This window comes from Phascolarctos cinereus, unplaced genomic scaffold (genome assembly GCF_003287225.1).
Source record: "Phascolarctos cinereus isolate Bilbo 61053 unplaced genomic scaffold, phaCin_HiC Scaffold_5;HRSCAF=322, whole genome shotgun sequence".
Taxonomy (NCBI): Eukaryota; Metazoa; Chordata; class Mammalia; order Diprotodontia; family Phascolarctidae; genus Phascolarctos; species Phascolarctos cinereus.
This window is the reverse complement of record NW_027555958.1, coordinates 129,073,656-129,100,495: the sequence shown is the minus strand read 5'-3', so window position 1 is coordinate 129,100,495 and position 26,840 is coordinate 129,073,656. Positions and strand designations below refer to the sequence as shown.

Below are 26,840 nucleotides of genomic sequence, written 5' to 3'. Positions count from 1 at the left end.
ACTAGCACTCTACCACTGAGCCATCTAGCTGTTCCAACTACTGGCAGAGCAGTGAGCATATATCAATGCTAATATAAAAGCTTCAGTGGTGTCTATTGCCTGTAAGATAAAGTACAAATGCCTCAGGCTAACATGCTCAAGTTTTTTCTGAAACACTTTGAAGTTTTCCATTACCTCATACCTTGTATACGTGTATGTGTATATATTGAAAGGTAGCAAGGCAAAGCAGAGAGTTAGGCTAAAGAGTCAAGAAGACTTATATTCAAATCTTGGCTCTGATACTATTTATCATGTTTGTTGCTGTTTTTATACTATATATTAACTAGTAAAATATAACTTCCACAAGGACATAAACCACATTATTTTTCACCCCAGTGTCTAAAAGTCACTGTGGTCTAGTCCAGTGTTTCTTAAATTGGGGGTTGCGACCCCATATGGAGTTGAGAAAAATTCAGCAACACTAAAAGGATTCTGAACACAAAATGACCAAAAATTAATTCAAACTCAAACACATAATGAGTCCAAGGTGTTTCTGGCAGTGCTTGCCCATGGTGTATCTCCCAACTTCACTGCAGCCTTGGTTCTGAACACAAAGCATGCACACTTTGCACTGCACAAACCCTCAGGTCATGCAATGCCAACAAACATTGTCAAACACAAACCATGAAGGGGTTGCAAGTGGAAAAAGTTTAAGAAGCCCTGGTTTAGTCGATAAAGAAATGACCTTCAAGTTAGGAAAATGTGAGTTCAAGTCTTACAGTATACATATCCCTATGTAACCATGGACTAGTCATATGATCTCTTCCTATGGTAACTAACTTAACTTTAAGACTGTACATTAAAGAAGAATTACCTATCAATATCAGCAAAGGGAGTTCCATACAGACTAAAATCACAAATCTTGACTTTAAAAAAGAAAAATCCCCAGTGGCTACCTAGCACAATACCTAGTAAGCACTTTATAAATTCCCTAAACCACCTGGTTCCATTAGATCTATTTATCTATGTATCTATCAAGCTCATACTAAACACTTCTGCACACATTAAAGTGTGCTTTACAACATAAATGCCTAGTGATAAGAAAACATTTCCGCTTAATTCACATACTACAGCACCTTTGTAGCACAAAGTCATTAAATGCCAATGTGCCATGATAGGAAGCCTGCTTTGCTACTTTCTGTCATTATAAGGAATTAAAAATGTAAGTCCAATCCAGAAAGGTGTTTTAAAGTGATCTGTATTGCTATATTTTCTTGGCATGCACCATCAATTAAATTAAAAATTCCTTGTAGGCAGGTGTTATGTCCTCTATTTCTCCAGTGTCTCACAGGGTCTAGAACATCATGGATTCTCAATTAATGCTGCTGCCTTAACCAGTGGAGCTGCACAGAAACCAATCGAGATTGGAGATTGGCATTCTTCCTTTTGCTTACCCAGGCTGTTTTCTAATTAGTCCTTACAATAGGGAAGATAGGGTGGTGAGAGGGAAGTAATAAAAAAAAATGTAAATAGCCCACATTGCAAATAAAAAAAAATCCCCTTGGCTTAGTGGGATCAACTTCACCGATAAGCACAATTCTGATACAACAGAATAAAAGGATCAGGTCCAGCTGTGACAGGCAGTTAGCTCACAGGAGCTCAGCAGCAGGCATTAAAGGCAACAATTCTACTACTTCTTTTCTCTATCTGAAGTCCTCAACAAGGGTTCTAACTAAAGACAAACTCACCCTAAGACTTGCTCAGTGAGAGAAGCTAATATCAGTTTCACTGCTAAAACTCCTCTGATCCACAGGAATTAATTTTGGAAAGACATTCAAAACTCTTCAGGAAAAACTAGCATCATCCCCTGTTATGAAGTATTTTTATGAGGATGGGAAAAAAAACCCAACCTGTCTGAACTTGAATGTAGTCTCCAGGCTACTACAGTAATACTATGGGCAGGGGAAGAAATGCATGCGAGGGGCAGCTAAGTGGTGCAGTGGATAGAGCACCAGCCCTGGAGACATGGGGATCTGAGTTCAAATCCAACCTCAGACACAACACTCACTAGCTGTGTGACTCTTAACCCCAAGTCACTTAACCCCAATCACTTCAAGTAAAAAAAGAAGAAAGAAATACTTGTTGAGAAATCTTATATATTTCATTTAACAAAAGTATCACCAGTTTGGGATGATGACATAAAGAAGACCAATAAACCTGTTGTTAATTCCAGACATCAGTAGGATTAAATTACAAACAAAATGAAATATTCATTTTTAAAATTCATTCATTTCGATTTATCAACAATCACTTCCATAAGCTTTTGAGTTTTAAATTTTTCTCCCCCTCCCTCCACACCTCCTTCCTTAAGATGGTGCACAATGTGATATAGGCTATACATATACATTTCTATTAAACTTTTTTTTTTTTTGCTTTTTGGTGAGGCAATCAGGATTAAGTGAACTCAGGTCCTCTTAACTCCAAGGCCAGTATTCTATCCACTGCACCACCTAGCTGCCCTATTAAACATATTTTCACATTAGTGATGTTGTAAGTAAGAATTAGAACCAACAGGAAGAAACACCAGAAAGAGGAAACAAAACACAAGAGAAGAAAAAAAATAGCAAACGGTATGTTCAATCTGCATTCAAATTCCATAGTTCTTTCTTTGGATGTGTATAGCATTTTCCATCATGAGGCCTTTGGAGATATCTTAGATCCTTGCATTGCTGAGAAAGGCTAAGTCTATCAATGTTAGTCATAGCACAACATGGCTGTTACTGTGTACAATGTTTTCCTGGTTCTGTTCTCTTCACTCAGCATCAGACCACACATGTCTTTCCAGGTTTTTCTGAAGTCAGCCTGTTCATCATTTCTTATGGCACAATGGTATTCCATTACATTCATATACCACAACTTGTTCAGCCATTCCCCAAATGATGGCCATCCTCTCAAATTCCAATTCTTTGCCACCAAAAAAAGAGCTGCTATAAATATTTTTTGCACATGTGAGGCCTTTTCCTATTTGTATGATCTCTTTGGGATATAGCACTAGAAGTGCTTATTGCTAGGTGAAAGGGTATGCACATTTTTATAGCCCCATGAGCATAGATTCAAATTGCTCTCCAAAATGGTTGGATCATTTCACAGCTCCACCAACAATGCATTAGTGTACTAATTTTCCCATATCTTCTCCAACAGTTATCATTTTCCTGTTTTATCATGTTGGCCAATCTGATAGGTGTGATTTGGTACCTCAGAGTTGTTTTGATTTGCATTTCTCTAATCAATAGCAATTTAGAGCATTTTTTCATATGACTATAGATGGCTTTAATTTCTTCATCTGAGAACTGCCGGTTCATATCCTTTGACCATTTATCAATTGGAGAATGACTTGCAGTCCTATAAATTTGACAATTCTCTATATATTTTAGAAATGAGGCCCTTATCAGAGAGACTGGTTGTAAAAATTCTTTCCCAATTTTCTACTTTCCTTCTAATCTTGGTTGCATTGGCTTTGTTTGTGCAAAATCTTTGCAATTTAATGTAATCAAAGTTATCCATTTTGCATGAAATATTCTTAAATGAATATCAAGACAGTCCAGATACTATCTGGACTATAGTATTCCAAAATATACTATATTCCAAGTACAATGTTTTCCAATATATAATATATTGTATTCCACATTATTCCAAAGGTCTTAGTGCAGTTTTTAAGTTACTAAAATAGTCATTTAAGCTCTTAACACTTAAATCTACACTAAGACTTTTGGGACACCCTGTATTCAGCACTTGTATATTTGGAAATGAATGTAGTCTTCAGACATATACAGTCTTCCAAAACTAGAGAGAGCAATTTGAATGATACCTAGTTTCAAATTTCTGCCATAGTGCACTGTGTGAAATAATTATGTCTTCATATCATGTTGCTGATAGTCTTTAAAAATGTAGCAAACATTTTGAATACTGATTCACCTTACTGACAAGCAACTTCTTTGAATGAGGCGAGACTTTCATTTTTTCTTATGTAGAACATTCAAGAAATACAAAAACAAAGGTAAACATGAGGGCTATTGGATTTGAAATAAGCTTAAATACTCAAATATGATCATGATTCTCTTCCTACATCCCAATATAATTACTACGCATTTCAGTAAACAGAATTTAAAAGGAATAACTAAAATACACACACATTTCACAGTTAAACTGACCAACACCATCCAGACACATTTTTAAGTTTTTGCAATCTTTGAAATGTTATCAAACAACTATTTGAAGATGAATTTTTTAAAAAATGTAATTATTTGAATTTACTAGTTTTCCTAACAGGGCCTGATAGGAGGGTTCAAATTTTCATATTAATTTGCAAGCCTAATGACTGTGCAATTGGAACCAATTTAAAATCAATACTGCATAATAATTAAAATTAATATTGGAAGGTTTTCTCTTGAATTGCATGTGGTCATTGTTTGGGTTTTGATTGCTTACAATGAATGCAAATAGCAATTGTTTCTGTTCTGGCTAGAAACCCTGACAGTCTTCCATTCCCAGATTGATTTTTTTTTTAGTAGGTAAAAGAGGCCTTCTTTTGCTTCATTTCTTACCTAGCCTTAATCACTTAATGAGCATTGCCTCAGACAAACAGACCTGGGCAAGACCTGAGCTTTAAAAGGACGATGTATCCTACCGCATCCAGGGCCATCTCCAGGCATACTTATCTGTGTATTGCCACTATAAAAGACTTTAAGTTGCAGAAAAGGGAAAAGTGGGAGATTTCCTCACCTAGAGGAGAGAGTTGAGGCTGATGATTTTGCACAGCCCTGCTGAACTTAAATCCAATTCACTTGCAAGGGAGGACATCACTTTCCTGATGTCATTAATTCTCTTTGAGAACAAAGAACAAACAACAACAGACAAAAAACCCCCAAAAAACAAAAAAAAAACACAGCATGGTAATAGTATGAGGACTGATTCCCTGATTCCTGCAATATATATTAGTTTAACCTAAAAAAAAAAGCCACAACATTCTTAGGACTTAACTGACCCCCTGCATGGAACGTTCTATTTACCCAAGGGGATGACAAGTCTTATCTGTGTGAAAGAGGCTTCCCTAAACTTGGTGGATTTCTGAAGACCAGAGCAGTCACTATACCCTGTCTTACCCAACTCATTTTCATACGGAGACAAGGGTGGCCACATGCAGAAAAGCTACGTGCCACTCTATCCCTATTGCTTATTCTTGCAGTGTTAGGGCAAAATAAACCTCTTTTTGTTAATTGTTCGATGACTTTTAACATCTCCTTTGGTCCAATATTGTATCTGAACAGGAAACTGGTGTTAAGCTGACCACTAATACAGCCTCTAACTAACCAATGAGAAACATCATTAGTAAGATATTATCACTGCTTTATAAATTACTCTGCAGCTCAGAGTGGAGGGAAAGGGTGATTATTTAAATTGGAATTTTTTTTTAATATACTGAATCAGATTAAATTTCAATAAAGCTTAGTTTTAATTTTAAGTAAAGCATCTTCCTTGGTTCAAAATCTAAACCTAAATTATTGGGATTCTCTCAAATCTTTCTCCTGTTTCCACTAGCCACTTCTACTTCAATCACAAATACAGTGTGAAGCTCTTCCTCTAACTCTTGGGATAGCCCAATTGATAAGGCTCATAATCTCAGCTAGCAAAAGCAGAATCACTGAAAATAGTGGATAGAAAAATAGAGAGGGGAAAGACTACAGATATGGCCCAAAGTATCCAAGTCAGGAACAGCGCTATAAAACTGCTGTGATTTCTGTTTGGAAATGGAGCTATGTGTATAGGGGAAAAAAGCAGAGGGAAAAGGACCCACATGTACAAGAATATTAATAGCAACTCTGGCAATGAATTGGAAATTGAGGGGATGACCATCAATTGGGAATGAATGAACAAGTCATGGTATGTGAATGAAATGGAATACTATTGTGCAATAAGAAATGATGAGTAGGCAGATTTCAGAAAAACTTAAAAAGTAAGCAGAAACAAGAGAACACTGTACACAGTAACAGCACGTTTTGTGATGACCAACTTTGACAGACTTAGCTCTTCTCAGCAGCAATGAATTCCAAGGGACTGATGATGGAAAATGCTGTCCACATCTGAGAAAGAACTATGGAGTCTGAATGTGGATTGAAGCATACTATTTTCTCTCTTTTTTTCCCCTCATGGTTTCTCCCTTTTGTTTTGATACTTCTTTCACAACATGACTCGTGTGCAAATATGTTTAATATGATTGTACAAGTGTAGCGTACATCAGATTGCATGCCATCTTGGAGAGAGGGAGAAAAGAAACTTTGGAACTCAAAATGTTGTAAAACTGAATGTTGAAAACTACCTTTGTATTTAAGTGGAGAAAATATATACTAATTAAGGGGGGGGTCGGGAAGAAAGCAGAGGGTTCAACTTATTTTTAACACTGGGAAATTCTAAAAGCCAAGAGCCAGCACTGTGGGCCTTGAAGATAAAAGAGGATTGAGGGGAAAGAAAAACAGATGAGAGGTGGAAAAGATATTCTTCTAAGAGATCCTCAATAATTAGCAAAAAGAAGTGTACCTCCATGGTAATAGGGTAGGGGGATTGACTGGGGGAAGGGATTAGTCAGGGGAAGAACATGAAAGTAAGGATAAATCAAGGGATAAGGACTGGACCAGATTTTTCACTGGTATACATAACTCCTGGTTAGGAGTTCTGGAGGTCAGCACTTTCTTGGTAACTTGTTCCTATTGTACTAGAGAATTGCCTGGGGCACTAAAAAGGTTCAGCAATTTGCCCAGGGCCAAAGTGCAAATATGAGTTAGAGGCACAAATTGAACCAAGGTCTCAACAGTTTGAGGAATGCCTCCCTATCCATTATGCCACAGTGAGAGATGAATGAGATAATTAGCAATGACAAAATACTCTTCCAAAATAAGGAAGGATACATGGCTATTAAGCTAAGTGATATTCACAAAAATAGGAAAAAGTAGAGTCAAGGGCTACAAAAATATTATGGGCCAAATATGTTTTTTTCTGATTACTTGTTATTTATAACAAAATCGACAAAATTTTCCTAGAGGCACTATGAAGTAGTAGATAGAGTTGGGTTAGAAGCCAGGTAGATTTGGGTTCAAGTTCAAACCCAGCCTCTCATTGATACTGGCTTTGAGGCCCTGGATCAGGTACTCAACCTTCTAGTTCCCCCGGAAAAACTATAAAAAACTTAAAGTTGCAGAAAAGGGAAAAAGGGGAGATTTCCTCACCTAGAAGTTTGTTATATTAATAAAATACCAGCTCCAATACCTATCCCAACAAAGATTTATCAGTCAGATAAACGCAGAAAGATATGCTTACATTACAGAAAGGACACTGAAGGAGGAGTCAGGAAACAAGTTTCCTATCCTAGATAATACAGAAGATAGAGAGGAATCCTTGTCCTCAAGATGTTTACAATCTAGTCTGAGACAGAGGATAGATACACATACAAAGATAACTGACAATATATGACCACAACAGTGACAGCTGTGATAGCAGAAGCCATGCTACAGGCTTAGAGGAACAAAAATATCCTATTGTTCAAATACTCAAAGAGAATATGGTCTGCAGACTCTAAGGCAGTGATGTTGACTTTAATTCCTGGCAAATTTTTTGATGTGTTTTAAAAGGGACAGTTAATAAAGATAGAGAAATGGAAAGAGAGATCACACAGAACCAACATAAATTCATTAAGAATAGGTCATGGTAGAATATACATGTTTGCTTTTTTTTTTAGGGGGGAGAATAGGATAAATACAGTTGTAACATCAAAGAATAGCTGGAAATATAGTTAAGCTGTATTTTACCAATTTCACAAGGGAAAAAAAGTCTCATACTATGTTTATGGAAAATATAGTTACAGGTTAGACAACAGTACACATTTAGGTGAATGTAGACGTATATAAATATCTGGATCCAGAGAGTTATGTTTAAGTGTTCAATGTCAAGGTGGAAGGCAGTCCTCTAGTGGACTGTTCCAATGTTTTTAGAAGGCATCAAGTCTAAATACTTTATAGATAGGGAAACTGAGGCCCAGAGAAGTTAGGTGGCTTGCTCAAAATCACACTTGTAGTAAGAGAATCAGGATTTGAACTCAGGTTCTCTCTTCCTGATACAGTTCTCTCCGCACTGAACTACACTACTAAAACGTATTGGTGCTATTCAGTCTCGTGATGCCTTGGACCAAGCAGGGAAGGTATGTGTCATTAAATTTGCACATAACAAAATCAAGACTCATAAGACCACAAATCAAAAGCTCTTTGGGCCCTTGGATACTCACTGTGCCAACCCCCTCATTTTACAGCTGGAAATACAGAGGCCCACAGAGAATTAATGACTTGCCTAAGGTCACATGGCAGTGAACAGCAGAGGTGAAATCTCAGAGACTCAGGTTCTCTGACCTTAGTATTTTTTCCCTTATGACCATGGAAATTGGGAGAACAGCTAACACACTGGATGGCAAAGGCAGGATCCAAAATGGTCTATGGGCTATGGGCTATGTTGGGCTAGATATAATAAGATGAAATTAAATACTGAGTGGCAGCATGACCTAATGGATAAAGAGCAGGACACGGGTTGCAGAGTTCTGGGTTCAAGTCTAACCTCTGCTAGATACTGGCTATGTGACTGTTGGCCCTCTATATAACCCACTGATATTACAAGTAACTCTCTAAGCTGCAAAACAGTTGCTAATTTGCATTGGCAATAGTTCTTTCACCAGAAAATTCCTGCCTGAAATCTATAGGCACAGATTAAAAAAAAAATCAGTCCTACATTACACCACAGTTTTAAAAACATTTCACAATTCAATTCAATAAACATTTATTAAGTGCCTACTGTGCATCAGGCACTATGCTAAGATGATGGAAGAAAGGCTAGCTAGCAGTCTACAACATGAAAAAAAAAGTCTGGGGGTTTTAGTGGACTACAAGCTCAATATTATCAACAGTGTGATATAGGAGCTAAAAAAGCGAATGAGATGCTAGGCTACATTGAGAGAGGTATAGTACACAGATTCAGGGAGGCGATAATATTATTACATGCTCTGCAGAACCCATTGGGAGTACTGTGTACAATTCTGGACCATAATTTAGGAAAGATAATGATAATTTGTAAAGTGAACATGGAAGGGTAACCTGGATGGTGAACAGCCTTTAGATCATCCTGTGCGAGAACTGGTTCAAGGCAGTGAATGATAATTAGCATAGACAGGAAGCTAGTGGCTCAGTGGAAGACAGAACACTGAGCTTGAAGTCAGGAAAATCAGAGTTCAAATCTAGACTCAGATACTTTCTAGCTGAGTGACCTTAGGGAAGTCACTTAACCTGTCTACCTAATCTTCCTCAAAATGGGAATAATAATATCACCTACTTCCCAGTGTTGTTGTGAGGGTCAAATCAGGTAATATTTATAAAGTGTTTAGCACCACGTGGGTCCTTAAGAAATGCTAGATCGGTGGAGCTCAGTTCTGGACTGGCTCCCATGCATGCATCCATGCATGCTGCCTGCTTTGAGAAAAATAAACACTGATACAACCTTAAAAAAAGAGGGGGAGGAGAAAAAAAATGCTAGTTCGCCTTACCCCAAGAAAAGAGAAGGATTAAAAGAGTATGATGAGATAGCTTTCTTCAAATATCAGGAGGGGAGTCAAAAAATGGGAATAAAAATAAGGAATAGATATTCTACTTGGCTCAAAGGAACAACGAGGGGAAATGTACTGAAATTAAAAAGGAAGACATTTAGGCTGGATTGAAGGAAGAGCTTTTTAACAATTACAGCTTGCCATAAGTGGAATGGGCAGCCTCAAGAGACAATGGCTTGCTTTTCACTAGAAATCTGCAAGGAAAAACTGAATGACCACTTGTCCTGAGCATAACAGAAATTGTTATTCAAACACATTAAATTAATGGACTTTCTCCCAAATTTGAGATTATATAACTGCCTGAAATGGTGCCATGGGACTTTCAGAAAGGGAATGGATCATGGTAAAATAGTAAGGATTGGCTTCAAAGAAGTAAACCTCAGCTTGAAAGATGCATCGTTTTTAGGTAGGTGAAGATAAGGAGAGTGGGCATTCTAGGCAGATGGGATAGTAGAACTTCACAATGACACACCTTAAATTACAAAATCGGAGTTTTACAAAGTGAACTTTGTCATTAGTTGACAAACCACTAGAAAATGAAAATCATACGAATGTCAGACATTTCAGCCAAGATTACATACTGTACACACTTTAATTTTTAGATACATTGAGCAAAAGCTTCTGTTCAGCTCACACTCTCTAATAGCCACTGTTGTCAATAAAGTTTGACTTCCACAAGCTGAAGACATTATCATTACTCAAAATGATCTGGAAGCAATACTGAAGTCATGACAAAGTAAATTGTGTATTTCCCCCCCTTACCTTCCCTTGGCTGTGAGAACACATAGATCAATACTTTTCAGCATGAGAATCTGGCAGTGAAATTTTCACTTGTTACAAACAGCAACAAAAAAGCCCTAAGCATGCCCTGTCACTTTCAGTTTAGGAGGAAATGCACAAATAAACTCTTACCCTAGGGTCATCTTTGACAACAGGCAATACTATGCCAGCTTATATTAAAGACAATTCATATCAGTGGCCCAAAAATTTCCTTTAAAATTATCATCTTTTGTATCCATGTAACAGAATGTCAGTTTTAAAGTGTCACTGAGATATAGGACCTGTCATTATGGTTAATTTTCAGCGAAGTTTTAACACCAGGATAGTGATCCCTGAGGGGATGTTTTTGGTTACCAATATTTGTTTGGTAGTTACGAAGACAAAAACGGAAATGTATTTGTCTATATTGTCAAATAAAACAATGAACAAGCTATCATATACATTTATACAGATGTACAATGGCTACTGAGGTGTTTTATTTAAAAATTGGCGTGTGTGTGTATGTATGTATGTATGTATGTACAAATACCCATGTGCACATGTATATGTGTGTGCTGGAGCCAGCTTGACTCAGTACTTGGGAGCCAACTGTTACATTTTCAGTGTATTTAACCTCAGAAATCAGCAAAAGTTATAAAACAAGGCTTAAATTATTGTTTTGTTAAGTGTCTCCACTTAAGAGAGTAATGGAGAAAATATTAATAACATATATTAAACCTAAAAGTATGTTCTGAGGATATTTGTTTTTGTTTTTTTGGGAAGGCAATTGAGGTTAAGTGACTTGCCCAAAATCACACAGCTAGTAAATGTTATGTGTCTGAGGTCACATTTGAACTCAGGTCCTGCTGACACCAGGCCAGTGCTCTATCCACTGCACCACCTCGATGCCTCCTGCATATATATTTTTTTCAATCATTTGATAATCATTGATCAGTACTCCACTGTATGGGTTCACATGTATACACATATATGGTCATCCAAGTCTCAATGAAGTTTTAAGCTTTAATAAGTAGCTTAAAACTGAACATCATTCACCTTTTGATCCAGCAGTTCTACTACTAGGTTTGTATCCTAAAGAGATCATCAAAAAGGGAAAAGGACCCACATGTACAAATATATTTATAGCTGCTATTTTTGTGGTGGCAAAGAATTGGAAACTGTGGGGATTCCCATCAACTGGGCAATGGCTAAACTAGTTGTGGAATATGAATGTAATGGGATACTACTGCTATAAGAAATGATGAGCAAGCAGATTTCAGAAAAACCTGGAAAGACTTACATGAACTGATGCTGAGTGAAATGAGTAGAACCAAGAGAATATTGTACACAGTAAAAGCAACAGTGTGCAATGATCAAGTATTATAGACTTAGCTTTTCTCAGAAACACGATGATCCAAGACAATTCCAAAAGATTCATGATGAAAAATGCTATCTACATTCAGAGAAAAAACTTTGGAGACCGAATGTAGATTTAAGCATCCTATTTTCATGCTTTTTTGTTTTTTGTTTTTTCTCTTTTGTTCTGATTCTTTCTTCACAACATGATTAATGTGGAAATATGTTTAACATGATTGTACATGTATAACCTATAATAAGACTACTTGCTATCATGGAGAGAGGGAAGGAAGAAGAAAAATTTGGAACTCAAAATCTTACAGAAATGAATATTGCAAACTACTTTTACATGTAATTGGAAAAAAAATACTATTAAGTGCAAAAAAAAAACCGCACATGGTAAAAAGCCCTGCACTAGGAGTTGAAAGGTCTGGGTTCTGTAGCTCTTCCATTGACTGGCTGTGTGTCTACAGTTTTAGTGGCCCCCAGTACTCACTTACTTCATCTGTAAAATGGAAGTTTGTTAAAAGATTTCTGAAGTTCTGAACAGGAAGAATTTATGAATTCTGTAGATAATGCACTCTGTGCTAACATCCAAGTACATTAATTTGTGAAATATGTAGGTTAAATACTCAGTCAATATTGCCCTAAAAAGTCAGAGAACCAGCTCTTGCCTTATAGTTTACCAATTTTAGATAATTAAATATTTAATGAATTCTCTCTTGCAATGGTTAGAATACGTTAGTTATAGCTGCCTGCACTCCTGCACAAGGCATCTATGCCAGATTTCACTGATTAAAATGTGTTTGCATTATGTGTCAATATCCACTTTGACAAAAATAGGAGTAGCATAAGTCTCTTTTCAAGCAATTTAAAAACAATTTATTTTATAAATATCACATATTTCATCACTACAGAGACATCTGATGACTTACTGAATAGGTACAATAACTATTAACCAAGATAAGCACAGTTTCAATAAAATTAGTTTAAACTAGGGTATCTGGATAAAGACATCAATGGTCTTCCAGATCTTGTCAATAACACATTACCCACCAAATCTCTTTCTTAAGTCTATTTATATGGAGACACTTCCATCTCTTCATTAAAACCAATCTTCCCTTTTAAAAAATTCATCACTACACTCTTAAAGCCATTACTGCTCTTTCAAACAGCCTCTGTCTGCATCCGTGTGATCATTGAGGGAATTTACACACATCCACACAGCATGCTCCCAAGATACAGTGAACATGACAACTTTACAGCATAATCACCATATTTACATTGGAGATTATCCATAGCCATCTTTATTTCAACTAGGAACATAAAGCTAGAAGTAGTAGAAAGCTGTGAGGAGACTGTGGTCAAACAATGAAGGGATATTATTTAAGAATTACAATTATGTGTGTATGCAAAAGAGGATACACTTATACCTCAGTGTATGCTTGACTTAATGTGACATCATTAATAATAACTAACAATATTTCTACAATAGTTTTATTTTGCAAAGAGCTCTGCACCCATTATTTCATTTAAGCTTCACAATGACCTAGTAAGGGAGGCAATATTGGTACTACTTATCCCCATTTTACAAAGGACAAGGCAAAGCTCAGAGAGATTAATATTTCCATGGTCACAGAGCTAGCATTAGAAATATAATTAGAATCCAAAGGTCGTGTGTGTGTGTGTGTGTGTGTGTGTGTGTGTGTGTGTGTGTGTGTGTGTGTGTTTATTCATGTATCTGTATCAAATAGTGGTCTTCTCTAGTGTGGGGTGGAGAGGGAAGTAGGTAGCCAGTTCAGAACTTAAAGTGTAACAAAAAAGAAATTAAATTAAATTTTAAACAAGGAGTAGAACCCAGATCTTCTCAACTCCAAATCTAGCACTCTACCCACCACACAATGATATCTCTCCCAAATGTTTGGGTTTTTACTATTATTTTATGTGATGAAATCTGTTCTCCTCCACCTGTATTTATGATAAGTTAATTGTACAGACATGAGAGCAGAAGTTTCATTTGAAGGAGAGCCACAACCAGGCATAAAGCTGTTTACTGACCTGCATGAGGGAATATCTAAAGAAATATCTCAAGAAACAAAGGAGATCAATGTTACTAATATACAGATTAGCATATGCAGGTTGTGTGGTAGAAGTGAAGTGGCATGGATGTACACTGACCAATCACCACTATTTCACTTGGTTTTCCACATACTTCTTGCCTCTTTTCACACCAACTGAATGAAATAGCATAATGGTTGGAATAGGGTAAAGTAAATGATTCACATGAGGATATAATCCAAGATCTTGAATTTGCTAGCTCAGTAGAGATTTGAATAATAATATAGGAAAAAGTGTTTCCAATAAAAATGTTTTAAATATTTATCTGTATTAATTTTAATTTCACATAATAACTTCATGATAGCAAAATTTGCAATGCATTTACTATGTTTAGTATAGTTAAAAACTTAGATTTTTGGTAGAATCCTTTGATTACCAAACTTTAAAACTTCATCCTTAATTTTCACCTATGAAAATTTCTGTATTTTTGTGATGCTATTTTCATAATGCTTTCCAGTCAAATCAGTAGATTTGAAAACAAAAAAAAATCTAACCTGGATCTCAAAAGATGTTATTTTTACAAATGAAAAAAAAAATTCATACCATACCTCTCACAATTAATTGAGCAAAATTGGAAACTCCAGAACCTCTTTCTGACTGAGTTACACAGCGGTACAAATCCTGGTCAGTTTTTGTCACTTCTTGCAATCTAAAAGAAGCAGCAAATCTTCTATGATTGATATTTTTAGTCTGGGCCACTGGTATATCTTCTCCATTCCTTCTCTGCAAATAGAAATTAAAGCAGAAAGTTAATATTTTTAAAAGTCAAGTTAAAGTTAAAATGCATTAAGTCTACTTAATTCACATCTACTATGTGCCAGGCAATATGTGTGAGGATATAAAGTATAAAAACAAAAACATACAAACAAACAACAAAAAAAGTCTCTGCTACAAGGAGTTCACAGTCTAATGTGGGAAACAACATGAGAACAAGTATGTAGAAATAAGATAAACTAGAGAAACAGGATAAACTGGAGAGAAGAACAGCAGGAAAGGCACTTGTATTAAGGGGGATGAGAAAAGATTATTGTAGAAGGTGGGACTTTAGCTGATACTTGAAAGCAGCCAAGAAAGGTAAAAGGTGGAGATGAAGGAGAGAATTGGTATGGTGCTCAGCCAGTGAACACACTTAAGTCTAGAAATGAAATGCCATATATGAGGAATGCCAAGAATGTTAGTGTCAATGGATCACAGAGTAGGTGGGAAGGTGCATGTTGTAAGTAGGGAGGAGAAACAAGCATTTATTAAGCACTAACTATGGGCCAGACATTGTTCTTTACAGATAGTATTGGATTTAATCATCATAACAATCCTAGAAGATAGATACTATTATTATCCCTCCATTTTACAATTGAGAAAACTGAGGCAGATGTGAAGTAACTTGCCCAGGGTCACACAGTATCTGAAGCCACATTTGAACTCAGGTCTTCTTGAATCCAGGCCTAATATTCTATCCACTGTATGATTTAACATTCTTTAGTGAGCAGAAGACTAGAAAGATGGGAAGGGAACAAGCTATGAAGAACTTTTCAAACCCAGAGAATTTTCTGTTTATTCCAGGAGGTAATAATGAGCCCCTGGAGTTTGCTGAACTTGGGGAGAGGGTGTATGACATGGTCAAAACTGCACTTTAGGAAACTCAATTTGACTACTGTAGTGGAGATAAAACTGACTGGACTGTGGAAAACATTGAGGCAGGAAGCCTAATTACAAAGCTATTGCAATAGTTCAAAAGGAAGGTGATGAGAGTCTATATCAAGTTGGAGGCAGTGTCAGAGAAGATAAAAGAGATGTCATGAAAGCAAATCCATAGGACTTGGCAAGTGATTAAATACAGAGAGTGAAAGAGAATGAGGAGTAGATAAAAATGCCAAAGTTACAAATCTGGATAATGAGAATGGTGTTACTTCAACAGTAACTAGAAAGACAGGACTTTGGGAAAAAGATAGAGGGTTTAGTTTTGGACACATTTAGTTTAAGATGTCTACAAGACATCCAGTTTGACATGTCTCCTAGGAGCCTGGAGACACAAAACTGGAGGTCAGCCTGGATAAGCAGAATTAATAATCATCTGCTCAGAGATAATCAATGAATCCAAAGGAATTGAAAAGTAAAGCAAACAGCATAGAAAAAAATGAGAAAGAGAGCCCAGGACAGAGTCTGGAGGGACATCTAATGAGTGTGACCTGGATGCATATACAAAGATATATACAACAACAGAGAATGAGAAGGAATAGTACAAACTGGTTGAAGGAGAACCATGAGAGATCAGAGTCACATGTGTGTGTGTGTGTGTGTGTGTGTGTGTGTGTGTGTGTGTGTGTGAGAGAGAGAGAGAGAGAGAGAGAGAGAGAGAGAGAGAGAGAGAGAGAGTTCAAAGATGAGGAATGAGAAAGCTAATTATATTGGGGAATTAAGAGATAATAGGTAACTATGAAGAGGGTCATTTCAGTAGAATGATAAAGACAGAAGACAGAAAGCTGAGACTGAGAGGAAAGGAAGTAAAGTAGAAGTCCTTCACATGGGATGACAGACATAGTATGAAAGCTAGAGGAGATGGATGGACCGAGTGAGAATTTTTCTGTAGCAATGCTTGTCGGGGGTAGGGAAGCATCTAGTAGACAAGGAAACAATAATTAGTCAAAGAGTGGGGATGATAGAAAGAGCTATCTGCTAGAGACGATAGGATGAAATGGGATTGCTTGTCCATGTAGAGATGCTGCCTCTTCTATGCTCAAGGTTATAAAGATTGCAGTCCTTTTGTTTCTCACTCTTTCACATTATACTAAAAAACTTTCTCCCTAATTTCTCTCCTTCCCTTCTCACAGACTTTATTCACTCATTGTAGAGTTCCTAGAAAAAGGAAATGTCCATAGAAGTAATGGGAAGTTGTACGAGTAGGAGTAGTAGTGAAGGAGAGAAAGTGGCTTCCAGGTTAGTTTAAAAAAATGCTTGAAATTTATATTCACACAATCAACCAAGTAATACCCTCAGCTATACTGAGGTAAAGGAGTAAAACTATTTCTCCTTACCTACTGTCTTATCATACCCTTTAGTATGAAACACTTTTTTATGATATTTTTTCTCATTGAGAAATATACCTATGGACATTTCAAATAACACTCCTTCCCACAAAAAAAAAATCTGTGGGAGAAAAAAAAGCAAATTAAATTAAGGATTTATTGTAATATTTTAAGGTCAAATTTATGATATAATAGAGCTGTATATGCTCATGTGCTGCAAGTATACTTTATAGTACATTGTTGAACCTTGTAAAATATGTGTGTCACACATTTGGAGACCACTCTCAAAGACCTATAATATCACTTTACTATATTTCAAATGATTATCAGGTTTTATGCAATTGTCATCTCTTGTATTATATGGTGTATTACACCATATTGATCATATTTAAGATTTAAATTATGTTTAGTACTTTGTTAGGTTTACAACCCTGGTTAGACCATGTTCTTGAAATTATGTTAAATCAATGTACTTTTGGGCTCAATTTCCAGGAACACAATCCATGAAAAGCTGTGTGGGAGAACAGGTGCATATTTTCCTTTTTCCATACATTCTAGAAATGATGAGTTATCAGTCCAACTGTTTATCACTTGAGATATCACTTGTGGCAGTGTTTCTCAAACTTTTTGGTTTCAGGACCGCTTTGTACTCTTAAAAAGTAGTAAGGATCTTCCGCCAAAGAGCTTTTGTTTATGTGGGTTATATCTACTGATATCTACCATTTAAAAATTATACATATTAGTATTTTTATGGAAATAATTTTGATCTCAAAGACTCTGAAAAGTGTGTTAGGGACCACACTGAAAACCCCTAGTCTATGGAAAATGTTACAGAGCACATTTTTTTTTACTAGTTCATTAAATTTTTACAACCAAAGAACCATATATATTAAAATTTTAAAGTAAAATTTCCCTTTTCTTTTTCTACTCTCTCCCTCTGCTGCCTCCATTCTCCTCCTCCTCCTCCTTCTGTCTATCTGTCTCTCTTTGTATTCCACTTGCCGCCACCACCACCACCACTACATCTGCCTTCTGCATCTTGGCCCGAGACATCAACAGCAGCCAGGCTGAGAAGCAAGAAAGCTGAATCCCTACTACCTCTAACATGCAGTTTACAAAGGATAACACTAAACTATGGACAATCCAATAAAATAGATAGCTACAGTAGGTTGGTTTTTTGGTGGTTAAGAAAGCAATTATACAAAACTTTCAGTTTTCCATTAATTTTTTTACAATTATAATTCTTTCATCATTTTTTGGAATTACGTACCCCTCTTATACAGGGGCTATGACTTTTAAGTTACATATAATCCAAAATTCATGCCTTAGTTATTTCTTCCTGAATACATTGGGGAGTGGGGAAAAATCTAGTACCTACAGTGATATTTCTTGATTTTAGTTCTAAATCATCTTAGTTTAGATTTAGTCATTTGGTGAATGACTTCAGATAGATCACTTAGAATGCAGGAGTTGTATTACTGCAGTATTAAAATGAAGAAAGAAAAAAGGGACTGAGGGATAACAGGAACTAAGAGGGATTATATGAGGAAGGAATAAGCCTCTATATCCCGAAATGACAGAAACACAACATCTATAGTGCTCCTAGTTAGGGTCAACCCTTTATATGTAATATTGCATTCTGAATTCAGATTTTTAAGTTTTGGTATAGAAGACTGTCATTGAGGAGTTGAGTCACTAAATGGAACTGCCTCAAAATATATGTACCAGAGGAATTAATGCAGAGAGACAGACAGAAAGGCAGTCAACATGCATTTATTAAACACATTTACTAGTTGGACACAGCAAAAGGCAGAAACATGCAAACACAGGCTCAGAGTACATAGGTAACTTTTCTCAGTATGTAAGGTTAAAGAAAAAGTATTTTTTACATCTAACATTTATGACATCAGTGAAAGATCAGAGAACCATTTCTGAAGAAAAATAACGTCAGAAATTATCTGGACTTTTGTAACTATTTTGGATTCAATATTAGGCAATAGTTTTGACCCTTTAAGTCTAAGTTGTTTTGTTCCTTGCAGAATTCTTCTTGGGCATCCAAGAATATACCTTTGATAGATCTCATGACAAAACTATATTTTTATGCATCTGATATCTATTTTCTCCTTGCATTCAAAGAAAGAAGGAGAGAAAACTCTGATTAACCACAATTCTGTATTCTTTATCAAGTCATATCTCTGGACTTTGACTTTTTATTTAATAATGGGATAACATATTACAAAGACAGATTTTTATTTCTTCTTTGTCTCCAATATCAGCAGTTGAATTTTAGAGACTATACATGCTTTGGCAATATAACTTGGATGTGAGAGAAATAAAAGAAAAAGAAACTATATCAAGTGATGCCATCAATCTTAGAATATATATGTATGTATATAGATGTAATTTTAAAATGAACAAAATGGCTATACTATTCTTCTTCTTTGTTTGTCCATGCACAACACACACACACACACACACACAAAACTGTTATTTTTGATTATAAGCATTAAAAAAGAACACTCATTAATTTGCTTTAAGAACCAGGTATTTCATAATGCGGAGTGCAGGAGGGAGAGGGAAGCCTTTCTAAGACAATAAATGAAAACATATAAAACTGATGTACATCAGTTTCAAATACTACGAAAATGCACTCAAAAGAATATACCTTTGTAAAAGATTCAATCAAAGAACACTATCAAAACTATCAAAAAGTTTCATATAGAAGAGTAACAATAGCAACACTAGAGTGTTATTTTAATGTCTCTCCATGATATGTTAGTAAGTTTGTACTCTTGAAGACTATGAGAGAAGATATTATACCAAAAAGAAAAGGCTTCAAAACCAGGGACAGACTATGTCTCTTCTGCACTGGTTAACCAACAAATCTAAGTTCAGGGGGATCGTCACCACAGAGTTGGAAACCAGACAATAATTTAACATCATCATCATCATCATCATCATCATCATCATCATCATCATCATCATCCTCATCATTCCATCATCATAGCAACCCATGCAGAGAATCTATTGAAGAAAAGAGGAGTTTCAATTTACATCAGTTGAGAGTTATCTTTCAATCAATGAAATTACAACTCTTTGGAAGTACGAAAATTATAGCAATAATAAGATAAGTATTACTTTGAATAATATAGCTTCCTTTCGCCAATTTGTTTAGCTTTAGATTGTCTTAAAAACAAACAAAAAGATGACAGCCAATTCAGTAAAGGAGGTAGAAGACTAGACTTGGAGTCAAAAAGACATGGAGTTCAATCCTGTCCCTACTAAGTCTCAATGACTAGAAGACTAGAAGTTTCTCATCTGCTTTGGTGGAGTTAGTTCATGTATGGTTCATTCCTTATTTCAATGAAATAATACACACAAATACAAACATTCATACACACATATTAAAGTTTTATAGGCCAGAATTATGCTAGCATGTATCACATGATTGATTCTTAAGGCAAAATCACTCAAGAGTCCTTGCATACCTTCTTCACTCAGCAGGTCTAAGGTACTTCTTTCGTGCAATAACTACATTTGTTTGAAGATACTTCATTTTTCATAATAGCCTAAAGATACAGGTTTTTCCAATTATATATTAAATGATCATTAAATACATTGGCACTGTTAATTTGCCTAACAAGAAGAATACTGACTTTTCACATAATGACACAAGGCAATCAATTCTACAAAAATTAAAAACGACCAAAAGTAAAGAAATAAAGTGATTCCAGGTGGGTTTTGCCAGACTCACATAGCATAATCTCCCTATTTCCTATCTGTCATTCTAATTCTTAGTTCAGCTTAAAACCTAGCATACACTACTAACTCCATCAATCTCTCAAGTAATGTCCCTGTGTCTCACCTATCTCATAATTTGCAGTAGAATATAGTATCCTTCAAGAAAAGGGACGTTCTCATTTTGTATTTTATTCATAGAGTCCACCACAGTGCCTGGCACATAGTAAGTGCTGACTAAATATTGAAGTACTGATTTTTATTCTAAATTAATATGCTGATTATCTTTATACAGAGAGCACAAGTTTGGTGCTTCAAATGGCTTATACTTTAAAAAAAGAAATAATTAAAATTAACAATCCCCGTTTTGAACTTTTCATTTTAATATTCAAAAAGAAAATGTTAAAAGAGAGTTGTATTACCTAACTTTGTGAAAACTGTTGTTATAAACCCATTATATATATATATATATATGTATATATATATATATATATATATATATATATATATATGTGTGTGTGTGTGTGTGTGTTTTTCATATTTAAGTGATGGTGTTCTATTTTTAGGATCAAATAATTTTAACATATAAATGTCCTTAGTAAAACACTTGTCCACCTCCACACCCATTTTAGAGTTGGAAAGTGAAGCTCAGAGAGTAGCAGCTAGAATAGATAATACAATAGTAAAGTTAGCTTTGTGGGGATGAAATATACAGGACTTGTCATTTCCTCAGTATCATTGTTGTTATCATTGCTCATTAACTTCAGTCATGCCTGACTCTTCATGAATTGAGGTTCTCTTCACAAAGATAATGAAGTAGTTTGGCATTTCCTTCTTCAGCTTATTTTATAGATGAGGAAACTGAGGCAGAGTTAAGTGACTTGTCTAGGGTCACACAGCTAGAGTCTAAGGCCAGATTTGAATTTAGAAATATGAGTATTCCTGACTTTATGCTTGGCACTTTATCTACTGTGCTTAGCTGCTCAGCCTTTCCTTGGAAATTAGGAAATCCCTAATAAGGAAATTCCCTCTACAATGACTTCTGGATGTCCAGTCTCACATCTCCAGTTGCCTATCAGAGATCATAAACTGGATATCAAAAAGATATCTTAAACTACCTATGTCCAAAATTGAATTCATTATCTTTTCCTGAATATCGTACCCCGCTTTGGAACTTCCCTTTACTTCTCAGTAAAGTACATGCATCACATGAAATCAATTGCCAAATCTTGTCAATTCTACCTTTTAGATATCTTTCTAATACATTCCCTCTCTGCACTCACACAGTCACATTTAAAATATTGTAATACCCTACAGAATATCTTCCCTGCCTCAAGTCTTGCCACTCCAATCCATTTTGCACTAAACCGCAAAACTGGTCTTCCTAAAGTACAGTTCTGACCATGTCACATACCCCTACCACCTACTCAATAACTCATGTGCTCCAAATTTACCTCCAAAACAAAATAAATATTCTGTTTGGTTTTTATAACCCTTCTCAACCTAGACCATTACTATCTTCCCATTCTTCTTAAATTTTAATTAAATATACTTACATTTAAAAGTGTATTGTACAATCCAGTAATACTGGCCTCCTAGCATGTTGTCATATGTTGCACTTCATCTTCCAAATCCCAACTGCTTACCTTTTTTCACTGGCTATACTCCATGATCTGAATACCTTCCCTCCTTGTCTCTGTTTCCTAGCTCTCTTGGCTTCTGAGGGAATTGAGGGGATAAAAAAAGAAGTGGTAGTGGAAATTGAGAGAACCACAACGACTCCATCTTGTCATTCAATCCTGGATCTAGCTCAGTTCTCTTTGTATTCAATTATGGGTATAGTGGAGTTTCTGTCTTGTGAGAAAACTTTATTCAACTGTGCAAATTGAGAGAAAAATTTATTGCATTGTTTGAATCTAGTCCTGTGCATTTGGGAAGCTGGATAACCTCTACCTGCTACTTAGAGACCTTAACAAAGTATTCCTGTAATGGTGACCGGAAACCCAGTCAGATTCAAAGACTGATGGACAATTGTCTCACAATGGTACATCTCAAATGACCCATGTATCTTATCTGAAAACTAACCTTGTATTAATCAATCAATTATCATTTCCGTGTTCCTTTGATTGGTCACAGACACTTGGAGGGAATGTGATACTTCTTTTTCCGATTTCAGGGAATTTCACATGTTCATGCTCCCCCTTCCGACTTGAAAAGTCCCTAATCTTTCATCTGCCACATCACCAGCCATGTCAACTCTATCTACTTTCTAATATCAGACTTCCTTTGAGTGTATGCCAATTTAAAATTAAGGCAAATTCTGTTTTTCAAAAAATGAAAAAGCAAAGAAACTTAGTGAACTCTAACATATTATAAGTCTGTAGCAATGGGTAAGTCATCTAAGCTCTAAATGGCCTAGACAACTCTCTATGAATGTAAGTTATGGATCTACATGTGTGGAATTTCAATACCTGGAGCTCCTCATAACTATCAAGTCACAGGTTTTGACTATACCCTCCCCTTTCCTGGTAAGTGGCCCTTTAGAACACTTATTGAAATTGTATCATTCTGACTAATAAACAGGAAAAAGAAAATTAAACCAACTTCGGTGTTTTATTCATTCACTAAAAACTGAACACTGCCTTTTCACTGCAAAGCAATGATTTAGTATCCCTCATGTCTCTAGATTTAGAATAGTTGGAGAAATATTATTTTCCCTATACTCCATACTTAGGTCCCTAATGAATGATATTAAGTGAACCTCAAGTCAGTTCTGCCAATTTCTACTCTTATTTCAAGCACTATTCCCAAAGTAAACCCTGAGAATTCTAATTGAATGTGCTGGAATTGAATTAAATGACAATTCTGCTGAGCTCTTCTCAAGTACTAGTGATAAGCTCACTATACGCCAATCAGCTTCCTAAAATCGGTAGTTGTCAATAATTGTCTTTAAGACAATTGACTATTCATTATTTATAAATCACAGACTAAAGGAATGAAATAAAAGAGGTATAACATTAATTTGTGCAAAACCTCTTCCATGTATTGTTAAAATAGGTATAACATGATGAAAATTATTCAATTTTCCAAAGAATTTTAAATAGTCATAGATGATTTGGTATCATCTCATAATTTCAAAGAAATAATAACATATTCACATACTGCATTCATCTTCCTTATAAAAATACTATCCATTAACTACAGCAACTATTTAGGCTCATTTAACTGAGACTTAAATAAAATGCAACACAAAAATTAAACTATAATAAATGTTTACTAACTACCTAAGTACCTAGCACTACAGTGCTAGGCAATTGGAAAAATGTAAGATTCAGTCCCTGAACTCCAGAAGCTTAAATTTAGTGAAATTATTTGCAACCAAGTGTTAGAGCTGGAATTTGAGAAAAGAAATTCGACTCTCCATCAACAATAAACACCGCAAAAGTAAACACTATCCTAACTAGAAAAACTACACTGAAGTAACTCTAGTAGTCTTACCACATAAACAGTTATGTATGCTTGAAAAATCATTAACCTGATTCCAGGTACAATGACATCCTCTTTTAATTAAACTGTTCTTTCTGATGTCAGTTTGTTGTTTATTGGGCATAGAAAGTCTCATTACAAAGTACACAATTTGAGCTATTGCATTAATTCATGTCTACTCACTCCAAACAAGGCCTAGGAATTCTGTGCAACTAGGTTTTTAAAAATCTGAAATTAATGTGGATTTATGTTAGTAATTAATGAAACAACACTGTGTGATTTCTAGTTCCTTTAATATTCTAGTGCAGAGGTGGGGAACCTGCAGCCTCAAGGCCTCATGTGGCCCTCTAGGTCACTGGGTGTTGCCTTTTGACTAAGTCCAAGTTTAACAGAACAAATTCTTTTATTAAGGGGATTTGTTAGGTAAAGTTTAGATTCAGTCAAAGGGCCTCACTTCAGGACCTAGAAGGCCACATGTGGCCTTGAGGCTGCAGGTTCCCTTTCCCTGCCTAGTGTATGATTTCATCAATTAAATCATTAACTTAAAGCAGTAAGGCTAAGAAATAATGCCATTTGTCAACTAAGTATTTTTCTTCTTTTCTAATAAAGAAATGTGAGATGCACAAATTTAGAGCCATGTCCCTTCTGCATGTTCATATGGACTAGTTGTGCCCAACCTGTGATAGAACCTTCCAAGAGTATATCAGTCTGACGAGCCACAATCAGACACACTGTACCTTCGTGCCAACATAGTGATACCATTTTAGTTCTCAGAACGAAAGCCAAAAATCAACTAAGAGTCTCAGGCATGCATCTAGGGATTAATCCTGTGGATATTTGAGACTGCAGACCAACATCAAGGACTTCAGAAATAGTCTGTTAAAGACCAGCAAGCATTTATGAACCATTCTTATGTTCTATGAATTGAGATTGCACTTATGGAGTGACTAGTTCCTTTACTTATTACAAAAATTAGGGTAATAGTAACAATCTGGCTGAGATAATACATTAGAAATGGCTTACTAATTTTTATTCTAAGGGGTACTTGGTTGCTTTTGTGAAAAGCGTTTGATGTATCATCTCTTAAAAGACTGGAATTTTTTTTTAAATGACATGTTTAATAATACCGTTTTCTAAGAAAAAAGGTTAGCAGTTAATGTTTGTCAGGAACCACACAGTCCCTTTTTTGCATAAAGGTTTTCCCTAAAGTAAAGCTTTCTGAAGTCAGTTCATTGTCACACATTTAACAAGCAAGGAATTTGATTACAGAATTTGAAGAGCTCATAAGATCACCTAATCCAATTCTTAGTCAACCAGAATTGCAAAACTGTATATACTTTCCTACAGTACTTTATGAATAGTTCTTTGTCTGTCCTATACTTCTCCCTCACAACATGGAGATCAGTAGGCTGATATTTTTAAAGTTTCTTCTCTCCTCAGGTCATAAAGTTCATATTGCCCTTTTATTTTTTTCCTAATACTTTATTTAGGATCACTCTTTTGTTATAGTTACTTAGTTCCTGTTTACCAAAACAAAATTCTCCATTTATGCTTTGGATTTTGAAGTTTAGGACTCCTCTTAGCACACAGTTGATCTTCTCTACTTAAGAGGTAAGGTAGTAAGCAGAAAAAGTACTAAATATAGAATCAAAAGATGGGTTCAGATCTATGAAGTTTAGTCATTTCAGTCATGTCTGACTGTCGATGACCGCATTTGGGGTTTTCTTAGCAAAGACACTGGAGTTGCTTGTCATTTCCTTTCCTAGCTCATTTTACAGATAAGGAAACTGAGGCAAATAAGTTAAGTGACTTTCCCAAGGTCACATACCTAGTAATTGTCTAAGACCAGATTTGCACTCAGGTCTTCCAGACTCCAGGCCCAGTGCTCCATCCACTGTGCGACCTACCTGTCCACTGCATGACCTAGCTGTCACTCTACTACTAGGAAATTCAGGACACCTACTGCCCTGTTTTCTTCCTCTGCAAAATGAAGGGGTTAGACTAGGTGGTCTCTGAGGTATCTTACAAACCTCTGCATAGTGGAAAGTTTACTGGCTTTGGTAACAGGTCCTGGATTCAAATCCCAACTCCGATGCTTATTAGCTTTATGAACTTGGACAAGTCAACTAATATCCTTGAGTCTCACTTTCCCAAGCTATAAAATAAATGGGTTGAACTAAAAAGACTTTTTTTCAGCTCTAAATCTATGATGCCATAATTGTATGAATTATCATACTATGTTAATATTCACTGACTTCTAGACTTAAACATTTCCAATCCCAGTTAGAAAAAGTAAGGAAAGGTAGGTGGTGGAGGACCAGTATGGTAGCGATGGCTGTTTGACAAAGCACAAGAATGTCTATGGCTATAAGGATGAGAATGCTAATGTATATGGGACTATTTTAATTTATTTATTTTTAGTTTTCAACATTCACTTCCACAAGTTTTTGAGTTCCAAATTTTCATCCCATCTCCCCCCTCCCCCCACCCCAAGATGGAATGCATTCTGAATATCCCTTCCCCTAGTCTGTCCTCTCTTCTATCTCTTCCCTGCTTCTCTTATCCCCTTCCCCTTCTATTTATTTTCCTGTAAGACAGGACAGACTTCTGTACCCCATTTCCTGTATTTCTTATTTCCCAATAGCATGTGAAAACATTTTTTTAAACATATGTTTTTAAAACTTTAG

At 35.8% G+C, this 26,840-nt stretch overlaps 1 protein-coding gene across 8 annotated transcripts in view; it reads right to left on the bottom strand.

The window, feature by feature from the left end:
- PTPRK (protein tyrosine phosphatase receptor type K) overlaps positions 1-26,840 on the bottom strand; it is a 745,494-nt gene that overhangs the window by 330,695 nt on the left and 387,959 nt on the right. For all 8 annotated transcript variants that reach the window (XM_078155151.1, XM_020987018.2, XM_020987017.2 and 5 more), the window contains exon 6: positions 14,455-14,629. In XM_078155151.1, the coding sequence (XP_078011277.1) occupies positions 14,455-14,629 (175 nt within the window). The remainder of the gene's footprint in view (positions 1-14,454; positions 14,630-26,840) is intronic.